General features: G+C 36.1%; 2 protein-coding genes across 2 annotated transcripts; both read right to left on the reverse strand.

Moving 5' to 3' along the window:
• Window positions 1–2208: 2208 nt before the first annotated feature.
• Window positions 2209–5466, reverse strand: LOC131796578 (cyclic AMP-dependent transcription factor ATF-3-like). The gene is made up of 4 exons (XM_059114179.2): window positions 5227–5466; window positions 4468–4635; window positions 3600–3710; window positions 2209–2798 (listed from the first exon to the last, which is right to left on the reverse strand). The coding sequence occupies exons 1-4, from the start codon at window positions 5350–5352 to the stop codon at window positions 2571–2573; spliced, it is 633 nt and encodes a 210-aa protein (XP_058970162.1). The 5' UTR covers window positions 5353–5466; the 3' UTR covers window positions 2209–2570.
• Window positions 5467–7719: 2253 nt separating this feature from the next.
• Window positions 7720–14514, reverse strand: LOC131796555 (TBC1 domain family member 7-like). Its single transcript, XM_059114155.2, has 8 exons — window positions 14403–14514; window positions 14240–14320; window positions 13310–13494; window positions 11936–12076; window positions 11227–11321; window positions 10414–10464; window positions 9241–9370; window positions 7720–8835 (listed from the first exon to the last, which is right to left on the reverse strand). Exons 1-8 carry the CDS (start codon window positions 14512–14514, stop codon window positions 8734–8736), a joined length of 897 nt encoding a protein of 298 aa, XP_058970138.1. The 3' UTR covers window positions 7720–8733.
• Between the last annotated feature and the right edge of the window lie 3213 nt (window positions 14515–17727).

Below are 17727 nucleotides of genomic sequence, written 5' to 3' on the forward strand. Positions count from 1 at the left end.
TACGGTTAGGCTTCACTATCTTCAACTGCTTTCGTCGCGGGTTAACAGTTGGGTTAATTTGTCACTTATCATGCGCAGGTTAACTACGATATCGTTCATTCACGCTTACGGATACTTTCTATCTTATCATGAGATCTATGTCTATTACGCAACTTCACGCTTATATGCCTATCGATGACTTAAAGCTGTCCACGTTACAGCTTATCGATCTTGTAATAACTAGCGTAAATTACTTATGATCCCCATTCAATATTCGTATTTAGTTTCCACGTGCTTATCCTCTTTTACTTCTCTTTGTTTTTCGTTCCTATATAATCCTTTAGCCCTGGTGGGCTATTCCTTAATAATAATGTAGTTTTATCAACTGAGTTAATAGTGTAAATTGGCCACCGTAAAGAGTTTCGGCTTTGAAACTCTACGGTGGCCGACAAACATTAATAACTCAATTGATAAAATCAAATTATCTTGCTATACTCCCCAACCGACGCAGCACCACAGTTTCTTTACCCCCTTTATTCCATAAAAAGATTTCTTTCACTAGAAGACAATTTTCAACGCGCTTCGTGAAATGGAGATTGAGGCATAGCTTGGATGTGGTTTGGATCGACAATTGTTTGACTTGCGATGTACGCGGCCGGCCAAAACGTCCGCGCACGACATTGTCTCCGCAAATAAGAGAAAAGCCATGGAAATCATTTTCTAAGCGGAAATCAAGACAGAGAGCTTCAGTTATAGACTGACCAAAACATTGAAAATATTAAAACTTTTCTTATTGGGTTATAGTTGATAACTTGAACGTAGCAGTAACAATATAATATGCTGACATGTTCGTTTGAGCGAGAATATGTTCTGAACTAATGATTATAATGAACGACGATAACGATTCAATATCTGCATTAGAGCAACTGCTCACCAACCCCTCCCCTAGCCCAACGTTGGTGCGAAAAAGTAGTTGCTCAGATCCTGAAATTGTGATAATAATGGTATCAATAATAATAATGAGGAGAATAATAATTATAATAAGGGCAATGATGATAATAATAATAAAAAAGAATCGTGATGATAATGAGATAAAGACGACGAAGAAGATCACAAACCCCAAGAAGTTTTGCCGAAGACCGTAATATTTGAAAAAAAGGTCTTCTCCAGGGTCGACTGATCACGGAGGCAAAGGCATCCATGGCTTGCACCTTTGTGAAAATGAAGACCCACTTGGGTGGTGGAGCTCTCATACCGACTGAACTAAATGAAGATGATTAGGTTTTATCAACGGAGCTGATAATGCAAAATTGGCCACCGTAAAGAGTTTGCAAGGTTATTTACATTATCACCTCAGTTCATAAAACCAAATTATCTTGTTTTGCCCGCATCGACGCAGCACCACAGTTTCTTTAGAAACTTACCCCGTTGAACTAAACGAAACCGAGCCAACTGGTTTTAGTGTATGTTCGTTTAATACTCAATTGACTCGGTTGATGACTTCTGCACAGGTTATTGTCACTTCACCAAAGAATACTACTGCAAGCAAAATCCCACGAAACAGTTGTCTTTAGTAGGCAAAACTCTCGACAAGATGGTGGTTACGAGATAAACCAAACTCGAAAAGGTCATTTGCGCTCCCTAGGACGGATTTTTTTTTTTCGAAATTCTCCAGTGTTTTGCTTAAAAAGATAACGAACAACCGGCTAGCAACTCTTACGACGACATTGAAGAGCTAATCTTCCATTTTTGTGCGCCAATTTTGCGCTCGTTCATCGGAATAACTAACGAAATAAAAAGGGAATGTTTAGTCCACGCAACATGAGTTACTTTCCCCAAGTTTTTACCTTCAATTTGTGTTTAAAAAAAAGCTCATTATACACATACTAAGCATGCAATTACTTCTGATTTTACCTTCAAACTATGGGTTTACAAAAATTCCCGTAACAGTTGGGACTTTTATGCGACTACATGGAAACCAACAGTGTTTCCACGGGGCTGATTAGAGGACAAAAAACATGATATAGAACTTCAACAAGATCATTTTATCGATAATATTAATCTGATTTTGATGTGATGAGCGATCCAGACTCAGCTTTTTTCGTGTGTGTCAACAAGGGTATTTTTTCGATCGTCCCAAAAAGTCTTCTGTCCCCCCCCCCCCCCCCCCCTCACGGCAATAAATAATGACCAATGTCTGAATATTTTTTTCTGTGACTTTTTTCTCTCAAGGACGGTACTCCATAGGAGAAGATGTTAGCGTACTACGAGGATTAAAGTTTTAAAGACTCAAGTAATAACGGGGAACCTACCATGGGCCAGTTTATTTTTCACAGGAAGTCTAGCACAAGAAATCCATAACGATAATAAAAATACCGCATAGGGAATTTAGTCAATTAATCATTACAATTTAGGACATCTTCGGAAATTCGAAGAAAGTGAGTTCACCTTTAAGAGATGAATTGTTAAGCATGTTAAAAGCTTAATGTAAGTTTCAAAATAATGTCATGTTTGTTGCATATGGCCACAAACTGTGTTCAACTTTCAGTTCTTGCAAGAGTCTTGCTGCGCCGGACGAAGATCAGAGGAAACTAACTTACATTGAAGTTTCCGTATTTTTGTCGGAAAGAATTCAAAAGCGCAGCATTCTGTGATAAGCAGATTGATTGATCTGTATGCCGAGAATCTGCCACAGATGTTGACGGCACAAGTTTGCACCAGTGATTACTCAGTGATGCGGACAATTCATGCAGCTCAGCCAACAGTTCCTCCTTTTCTTCTAATTTCTTCCTCCTTGTTTCCTCAAGTTTATTTGTTTTCTAGAAACGAAGAAGAAAAACATTAATACCAAATAACTTTTTATCACTCAATGATAATCAGACCTCTTTGATTTGATTTGATACAAAAAGCTGGGAACAAAACGAAAGATAATCATTGACGAAAAATATCTCAACTCTAACAAAAAAATCATGCTGCACGGATTTCTGATGTAATATAATTTCTCTGAAAATCTAAACAAAACACTTCACTTACTCTGGTAGTTTACAGTAAGAAAACAACGATAGAGCGTGATTATAGCTATTAAAAATCGATTTATAACCTTGCAGTCGAAACGCTTTAGTGATTAGGTAATATTACCGCACTTTTAAAGAGAATTAGATGACCCGTCGTACAGTTTTGTTGTGCGAGAAAAAGTGTTAAGTTTTTCAAATCAAATAACGAGTGAGGATTTTAATAAACAGCAGCTCACAACTACCAAGTGCTCACAGGATTTTTTTTTAAAATTAAATTTGTTCCTAGTTTCGAATAACTCCACAAACTGTTGTTGTGTTCTAAGTGGATAAACAAGAAATAGGAAATAAATTCAAGTTCAAGCCGGATGGTTTTAAAACGTGCGTTTCTCTTCTCAGGCCGTTCCTTTATACCAATTTTTTTTTCCCAATCGATCGCTACATTGAAAAAATTGCAAGTCCCTTTTACAGCTAAGATGAAGAAATTCTTTTCTTAAAATAAATCCAGCAGAATGAAAAGATCCAAAGGATATCAAATGAATATTCAATTATTAAACTTTCTTTGAAAATACCCTAACGTCTGTTGAGGCAATAACAAGGGGTTTTTACCTTTTCCAATATTTCGATGCGTTCTCTCTTTCTCTTTCGGCACTTCGTCGCTGCGATCTTATTTCTCTCCCTTCGCTTCTTGATAACCTCTGGATCTTCTTCTTTCATTCTCTGAAATACGAAACGCAGAAGTCACAAGTTAAGAGTGTGTATGAAAATGGTTCTGAGAAATGTCGAGTGAAAAATTGCTAATAATCACATTGTAAAATTTATCACCGGAAACTATTCATGAGCCCCTGTTAAGTTCTGCCAATCCGGCGCGCAATCGCTTAAAAACAACGTTTTTCCAACAAGGGAAAATAATGAGCTGCTTGAAAAATTTTTACTCCCTTAAAACTGAAAACGAAATAGATGAAAGGAAGACACCTTAAATACATATTCAAAACTGAAATTAAGTCTTGTCACACTTCTTTCACGAGCAGTTTCTCTATACCTCAAAATGAACCACAGACCATTTCAGTTTCCGAGATATTTCATTTTCGTAAAAAACGTCAGGGTCACCGGGAGGAAAACTGTTTTTACTATTAAGAAGAAAACTATAGTACATGTAGTTTGTATAATAAACATATCTCCATCGATATCTAAACGGTTTAAGAGAGGGGGACTTGAGTTTACACAGCGACAGCATTTATTTGAATTGAAAATAAAGTAAGCTTTTAACTGGTTATATTCAGAATGACTGATTTAAATTGTTCATACGTCGCGCCTTCTTTGACAGATTTCTGAGATCCTCGTGGAATAGAATATATGTTGTCATCGCTCGTTTGTCTTGGTACAAACACAAAACGTTGCTCATTGTAAAAAAAAAAGCTGTCTTTCGGTTTTCCCCAACAATAATTTATAATTTAGTAGTTGTTACAGCACATACCGGTGGTGCTGGCTGTCTTTTCTTCTCTTCTATTTTCGGTAACGTTGTACCATTTTCCAAATGCTTTTGGGTGATTTTTCTTTTGAGACCTTCTTTGATCATAGCACAAGGACTTTCAAAAGCATCCATTTCTTGCCTTCTTTCTATCATACCAGTGTAGAACGACGACTAAAGAAGGGAAAAAAAGATACATTTGAAGAACAATTTAAAGACGGAAAAATGTCAATGCCAGCGAACGGTAAAGTTAGTGGACCGTATGCCAAAGGCGTCAAATACGCAATGATCCGATAACAGGAGCCAGGCGTATCCTTTAAAATTCATTCTTTTCCTAAAAATTATAGGCAGGACAATTCTAAGAAATTGCCACCTCTTGACAACAATTGTCCGCCCACACAAGCTGAGTTGAGCTTATGAGGGTTTAATTATTTTTACAGGTGAATACGTATCTAAATCGTCCGTATCAAAATTTTCCTGTACTACAATCACGATGGGCTGTGAGGACAAGGTTACATTGCGAGCTAGCGAGCTAATTAATTTACGCACCACAATCGATTCGGAAATTACTGAATTCCCAATATGAAACGTTCTCTAAAATTATTTCATCAAAGATTGAACTTATAATACCGTACTATTTTCTTCTAATTGTCTACTATTGCGAGAGAGACAGTCTCGGGAAAGTTTCTTCCACCCAGTGTCTACAGAATGGTCTTCGTGACGATAGACTCTGAACTTTTAAGGAAACGTTTATGTTGTACTTACTTCTTTGCCAGGGCCGTGATTAAGGCTAGATGAGAGGAGGGGATTAAAAGTTGGTTGTTGAAGTCTTCCGTCACAAGCAGAAAACATTGCTGCATTTAAATTTTGCCAAATGTTTTCGTTTTGCATCGCGAGTAGGTTGGCGTTTCTTACGAAAAATATACATGTGATCCCGGGACAGACTTTTTTATAGATCTTTGAACAAGGGAAACTCCCACAAAATTGACAATAACAAATCTATTTTAAGCACGAAGATATGGGAATATATGTAAATCTGTTTGGTTCTGTTTTCTTTTGTTTTCGCTATTCTCTGAAAGCCCAACGATTCCTGGAAAGAGCCGCATTGATAATGAGTACTTCCGGTAAGTCACGCAATCTCCCAGCAAAGCCAAAAAGTCCTCAAACGTTCGAAAAAGCAACTAAAATCTTACTGAGTGAGGGTGGACAATTGCATGTCTTTGCGAAATACAAAATAAACCCAAATTACGAGTGGAAGCGTATTTGATCACATCAAATTAAGACTCTTAATGAAAATAATGGAATGTCAAAGCGCAACGTCAGATTTCTCACCTTTGGTGAAACGAATCCGGAATCGAAGTCAAATTGTGGTATCAACAACTGCAGAAATTCACAAGACCTCAAATACTGCGCTCAGAATTTGACTGCGTAGTAGAGCAAGCTTTAACAGGACTCCACAGTGGACTTTAGCCTAAACGGAATAAAGTGTGGGATATAATACTGATCCAGGCACGAGACCAAACCGGAACAATAAACCGACATTCATAAGACTGTCACGAGGAGAAACCAAATTCATTGATAGTACGGTTTTGTTTTCAGGGCGTTCCTGGAAACCTTCTTTGTTATTTTTCTTAGACTAAGATATGTATTGTTTAATTTTTGGGCTTGCCCACTGAGAATTCGGTAATATGTACGCAATTATAACTCGCCTAAAGAAATGGTTTCGGAGAAGTAACACTCTACATCTTTCTTAGAAAACGTACCTGTGAAAGCAAACAATTCGACGTATGTTTTTCGCAGCTTTGCTACACTGACTGATTTATAAGAGTTCGGATTAAGTATAATTCTTGCTCGCGGATGAACATTATCCACTGGTACAATATTGCATAAATGTAACTGCAGTAATTCTCGAAGTACAGTTGTAAATGTTCAGTTTCCAGTGAGACTAACTGACCTTACCGACCCCACTGAATACTAGTAAGCGATCTAATCGGTTTAAATGTCATTCCTTTTAACACAGAAAGGTTTGCACCTTTTAAAGTTTTACCAGAGGGTAGGCTGTATACATCTATTTTAACACAGAGAACAAATTTCAAGCTCGTTTAGCACACCCAGATTAAGAGTTGCGCGCTAAGGCCATGGCGATCGAGTTTCTTATTTAATGAAAGTCACTGCTATTGTTGCATGCTTGATTTAAAGAATATGAATTACCCTCCTTGAAAAAGCAGAAGGAGAGTGCTAAACTTAGAGATAGGGAGAGCTGTAGCCGAAGCTTCGATGGCAACGTCTGTTTACGAAAAAACTCTTTAGCCTCCGTTAAGTCACGGGAGACACTTCGTCTCGTTAGGTGAATTTCAAGTCGGGCTGCTTTGCACATACACACATGAAGAAACAGGTAATTATTTGCTTCAGAACAAACCATTTATTACCCTTAAATCAAGGCTAGTTAAATTTCAAACACGGATCGAGCCAATTCTGATTTATTTCGTTCTTAAGCGTCAAGTTAATTTATGTTTGCTGATTTCAGAGAAATGCACGTCACGACTCAAGCCTTAAATTCTACGAAACTGGGCGTAACAGGACAAACATATCTATTTTTGCGTCAAACATTGTGAAACGCTCCCATTGAACACTCGAAATACCTTAAATAAGAGGGAAAAACGAATTAATTGAGAATTCCTTCATCATCGCTCAACAGTATAAAGCAAGAAACAGACAAAAACTGAAGGAATATGTTTAAACGGTTGTCGTAATTAGATGCGTAATTCTGGTTGCGAGAGTTCAGGAAAACGCGACTTAATTAACAATTTCTTGTTTCCTCTGCACGATTTGCAAAGAGAATTTTTAAAGTAATGCTGTTATTTTCATTTTAGGACACAGATTCAAAGACGATATGCGCAACAGAGTTCAATCCTTGAGATCTACAACGTGTGAATTATGTATACCTTGATTAATTATTACTCCCGTTTTGTTGTGAAGCCCGCTTGTCACGCAATCTTGTTGTATTCCAGGTCAAGTTCCGGGCTGATTAGACTTCGCTAGTCCATTTTTACACCGGAAGTCAGGTCTTATTGTTGTAAACAAAACACTTCTTCTCGAATCACGGTTAATGCAGATTTGCTAGGTTTGCTATCTTGCTCTATTATGAAAAAAGAAAAAAAAGGAATCTGGGTGCTGTACACGACAAAATGAAACTATCGTCTTCTACGAAATAAATTTTCTCTGTTAAACGTGTTTCAAAGAATTTTCTTCGCGAAATAAATCTTTAACTGTTTATTGGGTTCAAGCTCTTATTCATGTTGAAATATAGTCTCCGTGGTGACATAATTAAAACACTTTTCGAATGAGTTTTCCCTGTTTTGAACAATGCAGGCAAACTTCTATTCTATACGTCATTTGTCCAGCAGACAAAAACCGAAAAATGTGGTCGAGTAAATAACTCCCGATAAATTCAAGCCATGGCTCCCATTATATTCTGGTCATAGCTAGCTTGAACTACGCGGTAACTCGAACTAAAATTGATTTCTTACAGTACTCCTTCAATTCTAGAGAAATCTTTTACCACCAGTAACTCCAACCTCCCGATAGAACCCCTGCCCAAAGCCGTCTCTTCCATGAAATGTAGCTAAATGCGCATGATTTACTACGCCAATCGAAAATTAAAACTTTTCCGTAAGGAACCGTCGGTTACCTTTACTCTCGTTATCCAGTAAATATGGTTAAATATGTGCTACACTGAAGTCGAGCACCTTTTTTTTTTCCATAACCTGATCTACACACGGGGGTCGGGAGAATTCGAGAAAATTATTGTATCAGTTTGAAATAGTTTCGAGAATTCGTCCATCCCATTGCTTCGCTAATTAGCAGTTTTTCTCATAATGAAACTTGTCTTTCACACATTTTATGAGTCTAAGGATAGCTTCAACTCAATGTTATGTTTTTCATACAATGGTTGCCTGATTTTTTACTCTGTTTGTTCATTTCTTGGCAATCGTGTGGTCACCACATCTAGGCTTTTAAACCCCACTCGTGTCCCCCATGGGAGAGAAAATTACCATCTCTCTTGATCTAACATCCAAGCCCAAAATCCCACAGTGATGACAGCATTAGTTATTAGATATTGGTTATTAGCCAGGCTGTCATCTCCCTGAGCTTTTTGCAATAGAAGCCACAGGAATGGCCTAAATGGCTGAATGAGGGTTACACAAATGTCTCAAGTTTGACTTCCTTGTAGACACAAAGCTCACATCCTGTCATGATTATTGGCCAGACTCAGTGCATGGTTGGTGCCTCAGAAATGACAGTAGCACCGTGTTTGTCCCACAATTCCATTGCTTCATTAACAATCATCTCAAAGTTGTCTTTTGGGACTGGCTGTACACAAGCACCATGAAAACATGTAAATAAAAGTACTGGTAATTAGACAAAATAAGAAATTTTATTTATGAGTTTAACCCTTCACACCCTAACATCAGTATGCACATTCTCTATACTGTTTTCTATACATTTCCTAAGGTGCTGACAAAAAGAATTTGCTTAACAATCAAGAGCCTAAAATATATTAAAGTTCACACGGCAAGAGCCTCTTTAGTTGGTGACCATTTCCTTTATTCTCATGACCTTGATGTGTGATTTGAGGATGATATTGTAGGGAGAAATTACATGCTGGTCACTCTTAGCAGTCAAAAGGTTAAATAGTATGGTAATCCAAAACTGCCATGACAAGGATTTCATTATGGTGTGTGACTAGTGAAGTACAGTGCATTTGATATATCCTACCTTGCAAAAGAACCTCTCAACACCCTGAATAGATTTTTCCATAAGGAGTTGACGTCTAAAGAACACCAGAAGACTGACAGCCACAAAAACAAGAATCTTACTGGATCCACTCACAACTTTGTCCCATATCCTACAGAAGAAAAATATAAACAAATTAAAAAAAACATACAAACTCAATTAAACTACTTACAATGTACCCCTAAGCCCCAGCCTAAAGCTGTCAAGTTTCCTTAACCCTATACACCCTAACACCAGTATGCATTTTCTCCATACTGTTCTCTGTACATTTCCTAAGGTTCTGACTAAGAGAATTTGTTTAAGAATTCAAAACTTCCTTCATTGGTGATCATTTTCTCTATTCTCCTTGACCTACATGTGTGATTCAGGTGTGATATTGTAAGGAGAAGTTAGATGCTGGACACTCTTAGGAGTGAAAGTGTTAAGAGTCTGGACATGTGTAACAATTTACAATTAAAGGTTTTTAAATTAGCTTTGGCATGGTGATGAGAATCACCTGGGCTAAGGTTTATGTTATCAACCAAGATGATGACAAACAAGGCTAAAACAAAAGCCAAGCCTTAAGTCCCAAAATGATTGAAAAAAAGTATTATGCGAGCTTAAAAACTATCATAATCATGATGATGTCACTTCTAAGTGTCTATGACTACTGCCAGGAGGTATAATAACACCAAACACTGCTTACAGGAATAAGCTTAGTACTTAAAGTGCCCGTGACATGAAATTTTTTTTGCATAAGTATTTTGCTTATGGTATGAACAAATCAATTTTGATAGGAGAAAAATTTCAAAAATTTAAAACTCGGTTTTTTTATGCCCTTACATGCTCTTATTTTGTCTTAAAAGTGTTCTGTGGACTGGTAGCAAGTTAGTGGGTGATTACATAGAAAACTGTGAAACCTCTCAGTTGACACTTACAAATCCCTCACATATCTTGCAATTTTGTGTCAGTCAGCATTGAAATACCCTTTAAATAATGTCCAATAGCCATGAATACTTATCTTCAGCAAGCTCTACCAAGAGTTATGATACATTTTACTCCACTTAGAACTGACTGAGGTAACCCTAACTAATGAAGTGGAGGTAATGTAGAGGTAATGATTGCAGTTATAAAATCTGTACACAAAATGATCAAGAGATGAAAGTATTCGATAACCTTTCCATGCATGAATCTGGAATATCCTCAGCAAAGCCACTTTCAAACCACCTCATGAAAATAAAAAGAACAAAACATAAGAAAACATTTACAAGAAACAGTTTAACCAAATGAATATAAGTTTTCACACCAAAGCCATTTACAACTCTAAAAGAGATTTTTTAACCCTTTCACTCCCAAGATTTAAGGAGGTGAGCGTGGCCTAGTGGTTTGGGCGCTGCACTTGTAAGCTGGAGGTCCCGGGTTCAAGTCCTCCTCCCTGCCACTGGATGGATTTGTCTTCGGTGGCCCCGAATTCAACTCCTGCACGCTTTGTAAATAGCCAACTGGTCTGCCTCCTACCAGTTGGGGTTTTTAACGAGTTTCTGTTCACTTACGATATTTGTTTCCTTATTTACATTGTCCCCAATTAACACAGCAGTGCTAAAATACACTGACACTTAAATAAAGTTATTATTATTATTATTATTAGATCTGATTGTTAATTCTCCCCTCTTGCTGATACTCATTTCCTTTTAAACTGGTTCCAAGAATTTGGTGTTAGATCAAGATAACAACTTCTACCTGATAAGTTTGAGTATTCTCATTACCTGTCTGCTAAATAATGTTTGGATATTAGAGGGAAAAGTTACATATCAATCACTTCTGGGATTTTAAGGGATAAGAAAAAAAAAGGGGTTGAAAACCAGAAATTAAACCAATCTGACCAGTGTAATGAAGTAAAATTTGGTTTTTAAAATTAAAGAAGGAATAGGGTTGAGAGAGTTGTTTTTACTGAGATTAAGAAATTAATAGCTCAAATATTTTATCTACCTCTTATGTGGTAAGACATTAAATGCGTCAATATTTAATAAGTGTTTATGAAGATGGACATCTTCAGCTTGAAGGTAATACTGAATCAGGTTTGCCTTGAAACACAATAATATCAATAATTAATAATAAAGAAGATTACAGCCCTAATTTCAAATAAGAAAAAACTGTAGCTTAAACAAGCATATTAACAACAGGCTAACACTAATTTTCAAATAAAAAAAACAATAAAAACAGGAGATTTTGGTGCACAAAAAATCTTTTGAGATTCCTACAAAAATGTTGGTTGCAAAGGTCCTACTGTGCAATTATAATAATATTGATTTTTGAAAAAAAATTGTGTTAAATTATTTGACTTAAAGTAACAACTAATAATAATTCATAACTCATGACCAAATTCTACAAACATGCTACACAACTAGAAAACTCATTAAAGTAGGCTAATGTGCATCACAGCATTGTTGTTGTTGTTGTTGTTTTTTTAATATCATCGAAAACAACTTACTGCAACTCATCATCAAACTGGTTTCAAATATTTTAAACCAAGAAAAAATCAAACCAATAAATGTACAAAGAAAGATTGGATACAATTCAAACCATCATGCATCTTAAAAAATGTTAAAAACTGAAAATACTTGCTTGGCTGAGCAGAAAAAGATGCTTTTTAGTATAGTTTTTTAAAATGGTATGCCACAACAAGATTCTGTGTTACCAGTTTCTCTAGCTGTAGTCCTGACTGGTCCAGACACTTCATGAACTTTGCCGACAACCAGTAAAGATCAACTTCGTCTTCAAACATTTCACTAAACACCTGCACTACAGATCTCATTACTTCTGCTTTCCTTTCAAGATCCTAATGGGGTACAAAATAAAGCTATTAAGTTGTGTGTCTTCATCAATTTCCAAACTGTAGGTAGAGAGAACTGTTTCCAGTGAAATCCCCCACTTCAAATGCAGGAGTTTTAGGATCCTTGCCCTACAAATAAGCCACACTTCTTGGTACATCCTTCACCCTTAATCTCCCAAGATCCAATTAGTAATCCTCCCTATTTCCTGCCATAGGTTACCTTTAATTTAACCTTGTAGATTAGACAAAGAATTTGGTATTTTTTCAAAATAACACTCTTCAGCTGATAAGCAATTTTATTATATAGGCAGCAATGAAATACCAAGTGAGCTTTTGTGTGAAAACATGATCTCTTCACAGATAAAGATAACATGTTATATCCACACCTTAAAAGATTACTGTTGCTATAGTTACAAACAAAAGTAAAATCATCAGTTATGTTGTTGGTGTTTGTATAATAAATAAAATATTACATGGCCATGCCGAGATATGAAATTTCTCTTCCAATGTTAAAATATTTGAAATATCTGCACACCTATGTAATATCCTTTAAAATGTGTCTGTTCTCATAACCTGTTTACAAGATAACTTATTGGAATTACAAGGTTGAGTTACAAGTCATTCACTTCTGGGAGTTGAATGTTTAACCCTTTAACTCCCAGTTCAAATTTGTCCTTCTCCTTACTTTCATTTATACATTTCCTATTATTTTAGTTCAGAGAATTTAGTATTGGATCAACTAATTATCCCCAAATCAATATTTTTCTTTATTCTTATCACTTATCTGGTTGATATTGTATTGATATTGTAAGGAGAAATTTTGTCTTGGTCACTCATGGGAGTTAAAGGGTTAAGGCTATGTGGCAAAACAGCTGTAACTTTAACCCTTTACATCCTAACATCAATATGCATATTCTCTATACTGTCCTCTATAAATTTCCTAAGGTGCTGATAAGAAGAAGTTGTTAAATAATCAAGAGCTTTTTTAATTGGTGATCATTTCCTTTATTCTCATAACTTAAATGTGTGATTCAGGGGTGATATCATAAGGAGAAATTATATGCTGGTCACTTTTACAAGCTAAAGGATTAAACAATGTATCTTAAGGGTGTATTTACACCACAGATTGTGGATCAAGTAAGCAAAGCAAGAGTCCTTAAACTACATGAAAGTCACTGCTCTGTTGCTCAACTCAGCATTTCAAAATTAAGAAATAATTAAATTTCCTTTATATTTTACCTTTGGTACTTTTACAAATCGAAAAGCTCCTTCATCCAACAAAAAGACCATTGACATTTGATAAGGCAATTCATCTCCATCTGAAATTTTCCTTATAACTCTCAAAGCATGCTGAAGGTCATGAAAATGTTCACATCGCTGTTGCATTACAAACTGCTGGGCATCGTGGTAAGGGGGAATGATACCTGTTTTCCATGAAAACAGAAAAAAAAAAAAAAGCAGAAAGGCAGTGAGAATTTTCATCTGTTTGTCTACTTCATCAGTGGCTCCCAAAGCTTTACTTTTACTCAGAAAATTAGATCATAATTCGCTGTGCTGGGGACATTTTGTTATAAATTTAAGGTATGATTTTTATGGTTTTCAATTCCAGGTTGTGTTATAAGCTATTGCCCTTGTTCTCAGGACTGGAGTACTTTTAGAGGTAGTTAGCATTTGTATCCAGTTCACTCTTTTGAAACTGTAGTACATTTAATGAGGTTTTCTATGTACAAATCTCATGGAGTCCCAGAGGAACGCTTTATTCCAGCAATAGTTTGCATTTTTTTCATTGTTTTCGTGATGTAGTAACCAATGCAAGATTTTTAAAGAAACCCGCAAAAAAGTATACGAACAAGCCGAACGCGAGTCATTTACAAACTTCTGGACGTTTCCCCACCATTCCAAGGGGTTATTAACCGATAGAATGAGCAGTCTATTGCCTCTATAAAATAAATTTGGCTTTGAAAGTATTATAAATGATATATTTTGACAAATCCAGGCGCAAGATGTATCTCAGTTATGTTATTCTCGACCAGAGCAGCTGATCTTCAAAATTAACTAAACTGATCAATGCAAACTTCCGAGCGAAACTTTCTACCGCACAGTATCGATGTAAATAATTTCCTTCAGGCTACTTGCAATGATCAGAAATTTATCGAAAGGCATTCTTACCTAAAATCACTTTCCAGACATGGGTTCTGTAAACTGCAGGTAAGGTAAACCGAGTGCTAAATGTTGAAATGCGTTGTAAATCTAAAGAAAAAGTTTGGGTATTTCTGGACTTAGTTTCTAGAACTTTGGAGCATAAAAATCACCCCTGTGACTATTTTAATACCTATTGGGTCATCTTTCAGCAGTATCTCCAACGCTTTCCTTTGCTCGACGTTTTTTAGGCCTAAAGTATCATAATAAAATGTTCGAAAATTTCGTCCATTTTTGTCCACCATCTTGGTGCAGGATTAACAGGTGTCATGTAAGCGTCATGGAATTTAACAACACCTCGGACTTAGTCTGCAGCTCAAAAAGACCCTAACTAGCGCGACACCGAGAACATAACGTACGACTGAGAGAAAAAATCAGGGCGTTGGCGATTTCAATTAAGATATTTTTTGATTCCGTAGAACTAATTGTTGCCCAATGTAGTTTCTTATTGCCAAAGTCAGTTTGATATCTAAAAAAAAAAAAAAACCGCTGTTCCCCAATGCATCAATCTTACTCACCGGCGACTGGGGCTCACTAAAAGAGAACGGATGTCATTTGGGTCATTTTCCGTGCGAAAAAAGGCCATTTTCGAAACGAAAAGCGAAGCGTGGCATATGCAAGGAAACAATTACATTACAATCGTTTCGGATCAGAGAAACGTGACTCGCAGCTCATATGGAGGTATTTTGTTAAAACGGTTTCATTTTAAGAAGGCGTTTACAGTCTTTACAAGAAAAAACGGTTTTTAAATGTTTAGCTTGTCGGAACATTTTATTATCCACTGCTTTATTTATGTAACCGTCGTAGGAAAGCTAGGAAACCTACACGGAGGAAACCTACTCGTGACAAACAGATCGGACTCCCGCTGCGCGGTCGTCCGATTTTGTTATCACTCGTATGATTACAGACCGAATTGGACGACACGAAGTCTTACCATCAATTAATCATAGAAATATTAATTTCCGAGAAAAGAAGAATAGCCAAGTTATAATGTTATGTTACAGTTTGTATAGTATTAAACTTAGTTTGAAGGACGGTGGGACACTATGGGATTCGTTTGTGTCAACAGCTAGCTTGTTGCAGACATGTTTTGTGGCTCTCGAATTAAGACAACTCATTCATTTGAATAAGAATTTACAGTCCTCTTCAGCAAAGTATAACAGGTCACTGTTCGACAAAAATCTTTAACCTCTAATCGGAATCATCTTTGCAAACATCTTTGGAATCAAATTAAATCTCCGCCGGCCAAGGATAAGAGTTGGTGGAAAATTTCAAGTTTATATTTTGGCAAACAGGTGCAAGTTTTCTGGTTTAGTTACATCGTGTTTTGAGCTATTCTGAGCTATTTCGCGCATTCGTGGCTAAAACTGAAGTTCATTTAAGCTATTGCATGTTACAAACAATGAATGGGCACATTGTAGAGTGTTATTTTTCTCTTCTCTCCTCAAATACTTTAACAGTTCCGGTTGCAAGGGCGGAAATATTGATTCTATTTTAACATTTTTAAAAAAGAGAAATTCACACAAAAGAATCAGCGCTAGGAATTCGGATTTCTTCTACTTTTAAAACTCTACATTACTTGAAAGTTCTTGTTTATCCCGTTTTTCTTATAAGGGAACTTAACTTTACATGCCGTAATGTATTTACAACGTTTTCTCGCAAATTTATTATTGTACTATTATAATATCAATATCCTTTATCGTTAATTATTGTAAACTGTAATCTAATTGTGATGTAAAATAAATAAAATGAAATAGAAAACTTGAATAATAAACTCCTTTTCTCGTGTTACTTTAAATGTATACTTTCACTGGTATCGCTGAAGTAGTTACCAATCAGTGAAATCAAAGGTAAAGTATATCTGTGATTCTACGCATCAAAAATCAATTTCGTTCTATTTTATCCCTGCAGCCGGCATCGGTCGCTGAAACTGGAAATCTGGTGGTTCTCGGGTGATATCAGGCTCAAATCTTCCTCTCTGGCGGTCAAATGAAAATCTTTGGAATAAACTGATATCTTCAATTTATTCTATTGAAAAAAAGTATGATAGACTTAACATTTGCGCGATAAGACCTAAAATTACCGAGAAAGCTCAATAGCGAAAGAACAGTTAGACGGCATTTTAAATCAACACTTGAAGGTTATCTGTAAGTTCCACTGCCGTGTATTTTTTTGAACTAACTACATCCTGACAGCTGGCTTATCTTAGGTTATTCTCCCTGTGATTTGATAAAGATATTAGTTAAAAAATTATCAGGTTTTAAACTCATATTAACATGGTACGGAAGCGTTACAAGGTCGAGCTAAATCATGTGCGACAGCGGGTTCCACCCATTTAAAATTTTTTAACCTTCAGTGAAGTCTGGTGTCACTATATCTTAAAACTAACATTTCGTTCAATCCCTGGGTTTCGGTGTTTTTTTCCTCCAAGACATTTCAAAACTTTCTTTCTTTCCATCCGGAATGTGCAATTTCCAACCAATTTCTGTTCTAACCGATTAATCGATTTCCTATTAAACACCTCTTTGATTATAAACTGTGTATTGTGTTTGGTAACAGAAGTGACTTACATTTGAGCGAAAGTTTCAGAACAGATTGAAACATTCTGTTTAACCAACAAAAATATTAATTTATTTACCTCAATATCCAATTCTTGCACAGTCTAAATTCCTATTTTTCCCCATCAAAACAACCATGTTCAATCAAATATGAATTATTGTTTTTGTGCACCTGTACGTTTCGCTAGTTTAACTCAAACATATGCGCTCGACAAGTTGAAAAGTGGAAAATAACTAGTGCCATTATGAAAGCACACCTCGCCAGATAAGCTTTATTTCTTCGACTTAAGTAAAGGAATTGTGGCGAATAATTTCGCAAATAAAGTAAGTATTGAAAGGAAATTCTTATTGGTTATCATGAGAATAAAAGAATCAGTCAAATCAAGTAATTTTTTTTAACCAGCATTGTTATAAAAATAATCCCTCTGCACGTTAATGAAGATCCGGTAGCATCTATTGAAGAGCAAGTAATCGCAGCCAGAATCATTTAACGGGAAGAATAAACAGTGGATTATCCAAGACACATGAGTGATCGGCCTTGACTGTTATACAAAGACCTGCATCAGAAAATAACAAGATTTTAATCTTTGATTTGCTTTTACGAGTACCTCCAGAAAGGGCCAACGGATTTCGAAATTGAATTGATTGATCAATAATATTGACACTTTTTAGCTGTATTCATAAATTCGCGTTGCCAACATTTATATATTATTTAAATTCATTTTGAACAATGACCAGAAGATTCGAAAACCATTTGACATCCATTTCTATCGGATGACAGAAACAAGTCGGGTTTCCTATTTTAGATAACGTTTCCGTCAAAAAGAAAAAAAAGACATGTTTCTAGCCTGCAGTTTAGAAAAACTGCTTCATAATACCGAGATTTCATGATTAACGATA

This window comes from Pocillopora verrucosa, chromosome 3, assembly GCF_036669915.1.
Source record: "Pocillopora verrucosa isolate sample1 chromosome 3, ASM3666991v2, whole genome shotgun sequence".
NCBI lineage: Eukaryota > Metazoa > Cnidaria > Anthozoa > Scleractinia > Pocilloporidae > Pocillopora > Pocillopora verrucosa.

Excerpts from the sequence above, each read along its gene's own strand:
- LOC131796578 (XM_059114179.2), bottom strand. The coding sequence starts at position 5,352 with ATGCAAAACGAAAACATTTGGCAAAATTTAAATGCAGCAATGTTTTCT. Across the intron at positions 3,711-4,467 it reads AAAGACAGCCAGCACCACCG|AGAATGAAAGAAGAAGATCC; the intron begins GTATGTGCTGTA and ends TTCGTATTTCAG. Across the intron at positions 2,799-3,599 it reads GCATCGAAATATTGGAAAAG|AAAACAAATAAACTTGAGGA; the intron begins GTAAAAACCCCT and ends CTTCGTTTCTAG.
- LOC131796555 (XM_059114155.2), bottom strand. The coding sequence starts at position 14,514 with ATGGTGGACAAAAATGGACGAAATTTTCGAACATTTTATTATGATACT. Across the intron at positions 13,495-14,239 it reads TGTCTGGAAAGTGATTTTAG|GTATCATTCCCCCTTACCAC; the intron begins GTAAGAATGCCT and ends CATGGAAAACAG. Across the intron at positions 12,077-13,309 it reads GATTTGTAAAAGTACCAAAG|GATCTTGAAAGGAAAGCAGA; the intron begins GTAAAATATAAA and ends GTACCCCATTAG.